The 12,266-nt window shown below is 37.5% G+C and overlaps 1 protein-coding gene across 7 annotated transcripts in view; it reads right to left on the bottom strand.

Annotated features, from left to right (window-relative positions):
* Positions 1-12,266, bottom strand: part of ZDHHC13 (zinc finger DHHC-type palmitoyltransferase 13) — a 42,122-nt gene that overhangs the window by 15,778 nt on the left and 14,078 nt on the right. For 6 of the 7 annotated variants that reach the window (XR_004970451.1, XM_036325636.1, XM_036325639.1 and 3 more), the window contains 5 exons: positions 11,243-11,307; positions 9,191-9,353; positions 7,424-7,549; positions 4,472-4,605; positions 967-1,067 (listed from right to left, as the gene is read on the bottom strand). Coding sequence is in view for 6 of the 7 variants with exons in the window: in XM_036325636.1 (XP_036181529.1) it covers positions 967-1,067; positions 4,472-4,605; positions 7,424-7,549; positions 9,191-9,353; positions 11,243-11,307 (589 nt within the window). In the remaining variant the exon portion in view is untranslated. The remainder of the gene's footprint in view (positions 1-966; positions 1,068-4,471; positions 4,606-7,423; positions 7,550-9,190; positions 9,354-11,242; positions 11,308-12,266) is intronic. The other variant, XM_036325638.1, reaches the window with a different exon arrangement.

Raw genomic sequence — 12,266 nt, 5'->3', positions numbered from 1 at the left:
AAAGGTACATTTCTATTCACCACATTCCTTCTTCTCCTACCTGTAAGGAAAACAAGTTTATAATGGGTTTCTAGAATCCTTGGAAGGGAAAAAGGGATCCTGCAAAAAAGTAGGAAGATGGAAAATTGGAGGAAATGCCTCCCTTGTACTGGGAGCTATAAATAGCTATAAACTAAGAAGTAATCCCTGTTCCTACTTCTAGGTGACTAGATTTTGGTCAACCCTAAAAGCACAGCACACCCCTATGCTGGACTTGGTCTGAGCCCTGCTCTTCAAGTGATAAACCTACTTGTTAGGTGAGTTTTGTTGTTGTTGTTTGTAAACCATGGGCTGCCATCCATTAGCAGGCCATGAAAGAATTAAGTGGGCTGTGACCAGCATGTTTTTTAAAAAGAAATCTAATAGGATAAGATAAAATTTCAGAGTAAAACACATATTAGGAATACCATTTTCTGAAATGTTTGCTTCACATATGTTTTGGGTAGCAATGTATACTTATTTTTATTGTGGACTAAGAATCACCACCTAGGTTAATAACACTGTATTGACCACTGCTGAGGAGGCCACATTTCCCCCAAATCCCTCCATGTAGGCCACCTTGGTACCCAGAAGATTTATTAATAACTATAACCGCTGACCAAGTTAAAAGATCCATCTGACCTTGAAGAGAAACTCAATGCAATACAATAATATTTTATGGACCCAAATAAAATAATATTTCATTCTACTGTTTCCTTCCAATGAGTAATAAAATTAGACATCTACTGTTTCCATTGTGTGCTCTGAGATTATTTTCAAAGTTGAGTAGATTTTCAACACTAAACATATTCAACTAAAATCACTAACTGAATACAAATGTGAAATGCATTCCCTGGCTCTAGTCTAACATCTATATTTCTAACAATGGCATTACTATTTTTTAAAGGCAAAAAGAGATAGGCATTTGAATTTAAGCTTGAAGGATATGAGGGAAGAATAAGATGAACCAAGTCACAAATATCCAAAAAATGGAACTTAGCAGAAAGACCGTTGGTAAGTACACAAGGCACTTATACCCAAACAAGAACCTAAAAGAGAGAAAGATAAACAGGAGGTATTAGTGAAAACAAGTATGACTCACATTAATTTTAGTTCTAAATTCCATTAAATAGTAACAGTGATAATGATTCCCTTAAATACCAACAACAGCTTTCACTTACCGCTTACCATGTGCCACTTTCCACAAGGTAATGAGCTACGCATTAGCATCCACCGTTTTACTCATGAGAAAACTGAAGCACAAGGGCTCTCAAGAAGTAAATGTTCTCGTTCTTACAGCTAACTTACACATTACTTCATCCCCAATCACTTTATATTTTCAATGATTCTTTTATTTCTATTGCGACATATCATATTTGTATTTATTTTGGGGGTGGTCACAATCATATGTACAAATAATCCAAAATGCAAATTTTAAATACTTGGAGATTCACCTTCCCATCTGACAAGCTTTCTTCTAGAGCAGTGGTTCTCAACCTTCCTAATGCCGCGACCCTTTAATACAGTTCCTCATGTTGTGGTGACCCCCAACCATAAAATTATTTTCGTTGCCACTACATAACTGTAATTTTGCTACTGTTATGAATCGTAATGTAAATATCTGATATGCTATATGTGTTTTCCAATGGTCGCGACCCATAGGTTGAGAACCGTTATTCTAGAGGCTTGCAGGCTATTTCTGAAACATACATCCCTTTCATCCCACAACACTTGAGAAGCAGCCACTGGACATAAAAAGATACATAAAGGTTAAAAGTGGCACTAGTCATCAGAACACCAACCATCTCACTTGGATATAACAAGAAGCTTGGAAGTCCACACAAAACTTACTCAAATGTTAATATTGTAGTTTCAAAATAAAAAAATAAATAAATCTGTCTTTCACATTACATACTCAATATAGTAAATCTATGCATGAATATCATTTACCTGGACCTGTTTTTAAATTTATAGGAGGAAAAGACAATAGTTGATGACAGGCATGAAAAGGGTTTTTTAAAAGCTATCAAGATCATTAGGATATTATGATAAAATATTTGAGAACTAAAATCCTAAACCTAATATGCTGCCAGAATAGGCCATATGGAGCCCATGTAACCTCCAGGGCATGACCTGACTGAGATTGTGCAGCAAAAATGTGTTTGAACTAATTAAGAAGTACAGTGAACTATCTCATTTGTAAAAGACTGTTTACTTCTGACAGGCATCACATAGCAGCCTGGATCAATAAGCAACTGCCCCTGGAGCCTAATAATAGTAGAAGTTTGCAGCTGCTTACCTCCACGAAATTGGGCTCTACAATTTGTGAGAGAAATAAAAGCAGTATGGATAAAGTGGCCATATGCATTTGTCTCCCATTTGAATTGTGTTAATATGTCAAGCCTGACGTATGAAGCCCTCAACTCACTGTTATCAAAAACAAAAGTCTTCATATACTTTTTTATAATTTGGGTTTTTATTAAAATAAACAAAATCTCAAATACCCCCATCCAAAATCAGTAAATACTACCCTTGCTTTCTCTCTGGAAAAACAAAAAAGTGATGATTATGATACCTGGTGATTTGGCTTAAATTTTGTTTGGAGACTGAGTCAATCCACTTAGTGAAAAATGAATGACTATTTCTAAGTTATAAGTTTTCTGAATAGCAGACAATTTAGAAACTTCACTATTTTCCAGAAATTTGAGCTTTTACTTTATGTTTAAATTCTAATTCATTTCCAGCCAACTGTCCTGCTCTTGAGTGACAGAGAATCCTAAATGGTAAGATTCCTCTAATACTCTGTTTTTTCTTATGACAAAGTAGCATATGCTTATTCCAGAAAATGCTGGCAGGCATAAGAAGAGCAGAGGAATCTTATAATCACACCCTGAAGAGAGCAACACTATTTACTTTTAGGTCTTTTCCTATGGGTCATCATTACAGTTTTCTTTCACTCAGGAGAGGTTTCCTACTTGTATGGGCCTTGCATTCCAGGAAACAGTGGTTAAGTGCTATGAAGAAAACAAATGGGGTATCAGGGAAGGCCTCACTAAGGAGGTGGTATTGGAACTTGGGCCTGAATGAGACATCTCCAGCTATGCAATCAGAACATGTCAGACAGAGACCAAGTGAAAGCCAAGGCCCAGGGTGAGAGGAGTTTGATGTGTTCTAAAACCAGAAAGAAGGGTAGAGACAATGAAGGAAGGAGATGAAGTCAGAGGGGAGGAAATGAATCACATAATACCTCCTAGGCAAGGAGTTTTGATTTTATTCTGAGTACAAGGAAAGCCCATGGAGGACTTTAAGCAGGGAAAAAAGACAGAACCTAATCTGCCTTTTTAAAAGACTATACTGATTGCTAAGTGGGGATGAGCTGGGCGGGGGGGGGGGGCGGTGGGGGGAGAATAAGAGTTGGAATCAGGAGGCCAGTTAGGTTTGACCGAGGGTGCCAGTTGTGGAGATGCAGAGAGCAGACCCGATGTAGGCTGAGCAAGAAGGACTTGGTAATGAGCTGGATGTGGGAAGTGAAGAGAAGGGAAGAATTGAGAATGGCATTAATCCAAGGATGATAGCCATTATTCAACGTGAGAAACTGGAAAGGGAAAAAGAGATGAGTGTGTGACAAAATTATTCAGCATTGCGTGTCAGCCATGGTTCTAACCATTAAATGTGTGTTGACCATGAGACAGGCATTGTCAAAATTATTATCCTCATTTTATACACGGAAAAATTGAGGCACAGAAAGGTAAAGCAACTTGTTCAAGGTTGGCCTGCTATATGAATCTGACTCTTAACCAATGACTATATGGAACCATCTATAATAATAAATGCATAATATGCTAATTAGACCGGACATCCTTCCAGACATCCTTCCTTCCGGACAAAGCGGCAGTGGGCGGGGGACGAGGCAGAGGCGGCCACTGCGGCAACAGGGGGCCAAGGCCCTTGCACAAATTTCGTGCATTGGGCCTCTAGTGTATAAATATTTTCCTAAAAATAGAACCACACCATAGTTACTATTTTATAACCTCCTGTAATTTAACTAGGTTGTTTCCACCAAATAACATTAAGAACAAAAATAATTAGTTCAAAATGAATTTAGATTTTGAAAAGAAAAAAGCAAAATTTCTGAAAAATAGGCAAAAATGCTTCAAGATGCAAATTAGTTAAAAAAATCTCCCCATTACTCACCAAAATTACCATTTCAAAAAGTGAGCTAGGATATTTATTTTCAACTAGTTGTCAATTCAATTAAATTATTGTGTTGACCAATTAGCTTTCAGTCCAAGCACATGCTACCAAAGTCCTTCCTTCCCAGCAACCCTGAGGATGTTTCTATGTGATAAGTAACAGAGCTCAATAAAAACCTGTAATTTCAGCTAGTCAATAATAGAAATAAGCAATCAAATTGGAATGCAATAATCAGCCTTGCAAAGACTAATATACACACCTTGGAAACAAAGATGTCAGAAAAAGCAATGTTATTAGAAGACATCCTTTTAAAAGCCAAGAATCTGAATTGAAGTCCAGTATGTATCCAACAGCCCACATGGTAATCACAGAAAGCATCAGCAGCAGGAAGAGCTATTAAGAGATTCAGAGTTTTAGAACTTTATGGATTTTACCTCCTAAGTATCTAATAATAATTAGTTCATCAGCAGAGCTACTTCTTAAACATATAATAACAAGTAATACAATAGCAGAACAGAGTTTTCCTTCAAAATTGCTGATTGATAAATCTGATGTTTGAGAAATTACAAATCTTGGAAACAATCTTTCAAAAGCCTTACATTTTATAAAATGTTACTTACACATACTTTGTTTTGCTTTCCTCTCCGTCAAGAAATGGTGGTCGTTTAGAAAAGTGTTCATGATAGCTGACATTTAGAAAAGCAATAATTTCTTTCAAACAATATTATATGCCAGAAAGCATAAACCAAGACAAAAAGGCCACACAAAAATCAATACACCCAAGATTTAATGAGGAGAATATAAGAGTTCCAATCTGGGCACCAGATGGTGCCATTCCCTAATAAAGAGGGTGAGAAGGAACAAGTTTTCAGAAAAGATGAGTTTAGCTTAGAACGTGTGGAATTTTAGATGAATGTGGACACCTAGTGGATATTCAGGAGGCAGTCAGAAAAGCAGGTCTACCACTCAGGAGGAAACCTGGACTTATCAGCCTATAGGGGGTAAAGTCATGAATGAACAACATCCCAAGGACTGTGTGCAGGTACAAAGGGGCAGAATCTTGGCCAACACAAATAATTAAGGAGAAAAAGCTAAGTCCTCGGAGGTAACTAAGAAAGAGTGACCAGTGCGATCAGAAATGCAGGATGAGAACCAGGAGAAAGAAAGGTTCCCCAGAAGCCAGGGAGGAGTTTCAAGACTGGAGTCATTCTTGGTGTCAATGTCACACAGAGGCCAGAGACTAAAACATGTCCTCGCAAAGTCAAAAGAATGAAAGCCTATGAACCAACAGATTGGCTACCTGCACTGAAGCTGGCACCACATTTTTACAATGCATGACCTTGGCAGCAAACAGAGAAAATATATTCTGCCCTATCTTCTTCAATTTTTACTTCTCTGAGCCATATTCTAAGAATGGATAATTTCAAATGATATCAAATCTTTAAAATTTTTCCAAATTAGATTGCATAACACCAAATGAGCAAATTTAATTTTTAAACAAAAAAGGTAAACTTAAAATCTACAAGCAATTTAACTTCAGAACAGAAATAAGAATTAAATATGGAACTCAAAATTTTAACTCCAGATGTAACACTCATAAATGAGCCACACTATTCATTTATTCAACAATTATTCCAGAGCATATACAGGGTGGAGCAAAAGTAGGTTTACAGTTGTTCGTATGGAAAATACAATAATCCTATTTAATAAAAGGGTAATATGGAAAATACAATTCTATTTAATAAAAGGGTAATATGCAAATTGACCCTAATAGCAGAACCACTGGGAATGACTGGTCACTATGACACACACTGACCACCAGGGGGCAGACACTCAATGCAGGAGCTGCCCCCTGGTGGTCAGTGCATTCCCACAGGGGGAGCTCTGCTCAGCCACAAGCCAGGCTGATGGCTACCAGCACAGCGGTGGTGGTGGGAGCCTCTCCCGCCTCCTCAGCAGCGCTAAGGATGTCCGACTGCAGCTTAGGCCTGCTCCCCGCTGGCAAGTGGACATCCCCCGAGGGCTCCCGGGCTGCCAGAGGGATGTCTGACTGCCAGCTTAGGCCCGATCCCCCGGGAAGCAGGCCTAAGCCAGCAGGTGGTCATCCCCTGAGGGGCCCCAGACTGTCAGAGGGCACAGGCCGGGCTGAGGGACTCTCCCCCAACCCGAGTGCACAAATTTTTGTGCACCAGGCCTCTAGTTAATAAATAATACAAAATTAAACTCTGCGTTTTGTGTATTCACAACTGTAAATCTACTTTTGCCCCACCCTGTGTATGTAGGCACTATTCTAAGCACCTCAGATACATCAATGAATTTAAGGTCTTTCTCTCATGAAGTTTAAATTCTAGCAGGGGAAAACAGACAAATGTACTAAGAGAATTTTATAATACATAAAAAGCTCCAGCCCTTGTAAGGACTTTGGAGCCTTGTAAGGACTTTGGCTTTTATTCTGAGAGAAAGGAAGAAACGTAGGATTCTGAGCAGATAAATGATAGGATCTGACATACATTTTAAAAGATTCATCTGGCTGCTCTGTTGAGAACAGACTAGAGGTGAGTCAGACAACTGCAATAATTTATATGAAAGATAATGGTGGCTAGACCAAAATGCCATTGGTGGAATGGTGAGTAGGCATTAATGGATATAAACTGAGGGCAGAGTAGCCTATACCTTTTTCTAATGGCCTAGATACATGTTATGACTGAGAAAAGACACAGGTGATTGGAAAGCTGGAGTTGCCATGTACAGAGCTGTGGAAGGCTATGAATGGAATAGTTAGGGAGGGGTGGGGAGAAGATGAGGATTTCAGTTTTGGATGTTGTATTGGAGATGCCTATCAGACACTGAACTGGGTAAGTTATACAGGTAACTGGGAGATACGAGTCTGGAAAGGTCTGAACTAGTGAAAACATTGGGAGTTACCAATACTGTATATAGATGGCATTCAAAGCCATGTAAATGCATGAAATCACTAAGGGAATGAATGAATACAAATAAAAGAAGTCCAAGGACAAAGTCCTGGGGCACCCTACTGTATGAGGTGGGGGAAAAGCAAAGGAGTTGGCAAAGGAGACTAAAATAAATAAACCATTATTTATTTCTCTCTCCTTCAAATACCTAAATGCAAAATAGGTGTAGTATTCATGATGACCCTCTCCATAGAAATCTGGTGTTAGTTAATTTAGAATCATTCTGAAAGTATAGTTACCTCACATTTCTGTAGCCACGTCCAAAGTCTGAATTTTTTGTTAGCTCTCATTTTGGCTTCTGTTTTTAGCATATGAATAATGAGCCGATTTTTACTTTGTAGAGCCATCTCAAGAGGTGTTTCTCCCTAAAAAAAGAAAGAAAAAGTTCAATCACATTTTTAAAAATATTTTATTGACTTTTTACAGAGAGGAAGGGAGAGGGATAGAGAGTTAGAAACATCGATGAGAGAGAAGCATCGATCAGCTGCCTCCTGCAAACCCCCTACTGGGGATGTGCCTGCAACCAAGGTGAATGCCCTTAACCGGAATCGAACCTGGGACTCTTCAGTCCCCAGGCCAACGCTCTATAATATCCAAACCGGCTAGGGCTCAATCACATATTTTATACAGCATGGGTACTAGACTTTTTTTTTTATTGTATGATTCCATTTTTTTTTAATTGAATTTATTGGGGTGACAATAGTTCACAAAACCATACAGGTTTCAAATGTACAACTCAATAAAACATCATCAGCACACTGCATCGTGTGCCCCAAGCAAAGTCTCTTTCCATCCCCATTCCCCCGCTCCTTGCCCATCTCCACCTGGTCTCCACCCCACCTCCCCCCTGCTTATCACCAGCCTGTTGCCTGTGTCTCTGTGTTATATATACATACTTTTTGGCTAATCCCTTCACCTTCTTTTATCCAGTTCCCCCACCCTACTTCTCCCTAACAGCTATCAGTCTGTCCCATGTATATCCATGCCTCTGTTTCTTTTTATATATATATATACATTTTTATTGATTTCAGAGAAGAAGGGAGGGGGAGAGAGAGAAACATCAACAATGAGAGAGAATCATTGGTTGGCTGCCTCCTGCATGCTCCCCACTGGGAATCGAGCCCACAATCCAGGCATGTGCCCTTGACCAGAACCAAATCTGGGGCCCTTCAGTCTGCAGGCTGACACTCTATCCACTGAGCCAAACTGGCTAGGGCCATGCCTCTGTTTCTATTTTGTTCATCAGTTTATTTTGTTCATTAGATTCCACATATAAGTGAGATCATATGCTATTTGTCTTTCTCTGACTGGCTCGTTTCACTTAGCCTAATAATCTTTAGATCCATCCATGCTGTTGCAAAAGGTAAGAGTTCCTTCTTTCCCATGGCTACATCGTATTCCATTGTATAAATATACCACAGCTTTTTTACCTATTCATCTACAGATGGGCACTTGGGCTGTTTCCAGATCTTGGCTATTGTAAATAACACTGCAATGAACAGAGGGGTACATTTATTCTTTTGAATTAGTGTTTCACATTCTTAGGTTATATTCTCAGAAGTGGGATCTTAAAATATATCCCCAAAAGTGAGATCACTGGGTCAAAAAACAGTTCCATTTTTTTAATTATTTGAGGAAACTCCCTAGTGTTTTCCACAATGGCTGTACCAGTCTGCATTCCCAACACGAATGCAAGAGAGTTCCCTTTTCTCCACATCCTTGCCAACACTTGTTGTTTGTTGATTTATTGATGATAGCCATTACGGCAGGTGTGAGGTGATATCTCATTGTGGTTTTAATTTGCATGTCTCTGATGATTAGTAATGTAGAGCATTTTTTAAAAACCTCATCAGATTCATAGACTTAACATATTTGTTAGCCAGCTATTATTATTTACATCTATCCTGTAATGACTGAAGTCATATGTAGAGCTTACCTTTATGTTAATTTATCAATCTTCTAACTGAAGATATAATAAACTAAGGGAGATAAATACCTGGTCATACCTTAACATTTCGGATATCCAGGCTAGAACCAGCTTCCAAAAGTTTATCAACTGCAGTAACATTTCCTGCTGCCACTGCCCAGTGAAGTGGGGTGTTTTGGTGTATTTTATCAACCACATTGAGAGAAGGATTAAACTTTAAAAGAAATCCAGTTGGTTCTGGCCTGTTTCAAAACAATAAAATACCAAGGGGTATTAGAGAGATGAATGATTTGAGGGGAAAATGTAAATAACCAATCTTTTAAGCTAATATATCAATTAACAAATCAAAATTCTGAAAACTAAGGACCTTCTTTGTACAGAGTTCTATTGTAGTTGCTAATAGAAGAGATGCACATGCCCCTCAAAAAGATATCTATTGTGTGACTATATAGAAAATACAATATTCACATCAATACAATGAAATAACTACTTTTGTTTTTCAAACTTTTACTTTCATGCTGTTATTTTATTAACATTTTCTTTTAAATTATACATTTAACTTTGGCCAATATAAAATTCTATGTTATTCATCTAATTAAAAATTAAATGTACAATACTATATTTGAGGAGATAAATCAAAAGCTAACTTCACATTTTCCTTCTAACCTATTATTAAATAAAGTTGGGTATAAATAATATTCTAAAGTATGTGTTTATCTTAGAAAGTTATGGACTAAAAGGCAGAATTCAATAAATATTGTTTTATCATCAATACCTCCCTGACCTTCATGACTACTTGAGATTCTTTTAATAAAATAATATTCTACTTAACTTATTCTACCGAGATCTTTAAACACTGTATCTGACTTCAGAGTTATCGGCAAAGATGACAAAAAGCTTTCTAATAAAATTCTACCACTACCCCACCACTCTATGAATGAAAATGAAATGACATCAGAACTAACTCTGTTCCTAGGAGAAAAGTCTAAAGTAAAATCAAAATCAGAAATTGAGCATAACCTTGGAAATCAACTGACAAAGTGAAAACTAAAGCATATATTTGAGAGAAGAAACACAGAAGATGGACTATATGCTGGTCATTAATCATGTGTTTATAAAAGAAATACACAGAAAAACTTAAATATGCAAGTACTTGATGTGAACATATACACTATTTCCATAGGTCAGTTACAATTAATATTTTCTGAGCAGTCATCAGTGTTGGAGATCCTCAACATTCATTGTGTTCTGCAAAGCAGATTTATCATCTAGATTTCAAATTATGAGAACATTTAAACTTGTCTTTTTTATGCATATATATATATTTTTATTGTTGACAGTATTACAGATGTCCTGAATTCCCCCCCCCATTGCCATTTTTAAAAAATGCAAAATAAGAAACGTAAGTCATGTTAATAAGTATATGCTATCAGGGGAGGGCAGAGGTGGGGAAGAAATCAACCAATGAACTCATATGCATATATGCAAAACCCATAGACACAGACAGTGGGTGGTGAAGGCTTCTGGGGGAGAGGGGTTGAAGAGGGCAATGGAGAAAAATAAAAGGGACATATGTAATACTTTCAACAATAAAGATTTATTTAAAAAATAATAAATATATGCTATGGAATCTCTATCTGTTCTATAAAGAAATTATCCTATATAATAAAAGGCTAATATGCAAATTGTCCCCTCAGGAGTTTGACCAACCGGGAGTTCAAACGCTTGCTATGACATGCACTGACCAGCAGGGCATGGCACGGAACAAAGGAAGGCCCCAGCCAGCAGCCAGCAGCCAAGGGAAGGAAGGCCCTGATTGTCCCTGATAGCCGGCCAGGCCTAGGGACCCTACCCGTGCATGAATTTTGTGCACCACGCCTCTAGTTTTCTTATAGTAGCTTTCAAACTCTTCCCCTAAGCTATCAGAAAAGAGAAAATTATTTCAATAGTGCTTTTCTAAATATAACTACATAAAAAGTCCATATCACAATCACAGGGTGGAAAATCTTATTTTATTCTTCAGAATGTACTATCATTTCATATAGATTAAGATACTTAAAATTATATACACAAAAAAAGAAATGGTCAGAAGCAAGAATCAGAATGAGGCAATTCAATTAAACTCACTTACCCAAGTACTTTGTGAGCTGATAGCATGAGAGGTGTCTGCCCATTTAAATCTGTCATATTCACACTCTGTTCAAAAAGAAGGGTCAATCAGCTTAACTATAGACACAGTCAAAATTCTCTTTTTTTTCTTAATAGAGGTATCTCTTCAATGCATTAGCACTACCACTGTGTTTATAAGGAGGGTTCAAGTATCATTTAATAAAAGAATGTTCTGCTTCACAGCCATAGGATAAAAGTTCATTGATTTATAGGAAATATTTTTAAAAGGTATATCTGAATATGTGATTCAAAGTGTTATATAATATGAATGGAAGAGAGCTAAGGGAAAGAGAGAAATAATAATCACCATCAAATATAAGAGACTTTAGAAGCAAAGACCCTAGAAGTCATCTAGTTTTAGACCTTATCTGATAGTACATTCACTGGTACTATCATCTTTTACACAAAGTCATTCAGTCTCTGCTTAAACACTTAACAGTAATAGTGAACAACTATCTTCTGATTGTATTTTCTTTTATTTATCATATTATGTTTTAAAAGGTAACACATGAAAAATTCTTTTCTATTTTTCTAGAATATAAAAAAAAGAAAAAAGAAATCATATCTCCTTTTAATACAATGGGCCCAGGTTCGAGGTATACAATAATAGTTCCAACCAAGCCAAAGAAAGAGTCTCAATTATTGAAGATCCTTATGGGCCTTGGAGGAGTACAACATGGGAAGGAACCCAAAGAGAAGCAGGAAGGATTCCTCCTCAAACATATTTCCAAAGTGAGCCCAAGGAGGTTATAATTATTCTACTTCAACTGGCTAAGTCTGAGAGAAAGTGCTCATTTACAGAGAGCATAGTCATTCCACAGCATTTGTGCAAACATGTGTCCACGCCTGTTATAGGCGAGTCTGCTAATACATAAACTACTTTGCTAAGAGAAAGCATATCCCAGACAAATATAGCTGACAGTGACACTCCCACTGCCAATAACCTATAATTTAACCTGTGCCATAAATGGATGCCTCTTAAGGCA

Source organism: Myotis myotis, unplaced genomic scaffold (assembly GCF_014108235.1).
Source record: "Myotis myotis isolate mMyoMyo1 unplaced genomic scaffold, mMyoMyo1.p scaffold_m19_p_10, whole genome shotgun sequence".
Taxonomy (NCBI): Eukaryota; Metazoa; Chordata; class Mammalia; order Chiroptera; family Vespertilionidae; genus Myotis; species Myotis myotis.
Note: the sequence above shows the minus strand (reverse complement) of the source record. Positions and strands in the feature narration are given on the sequence as shown.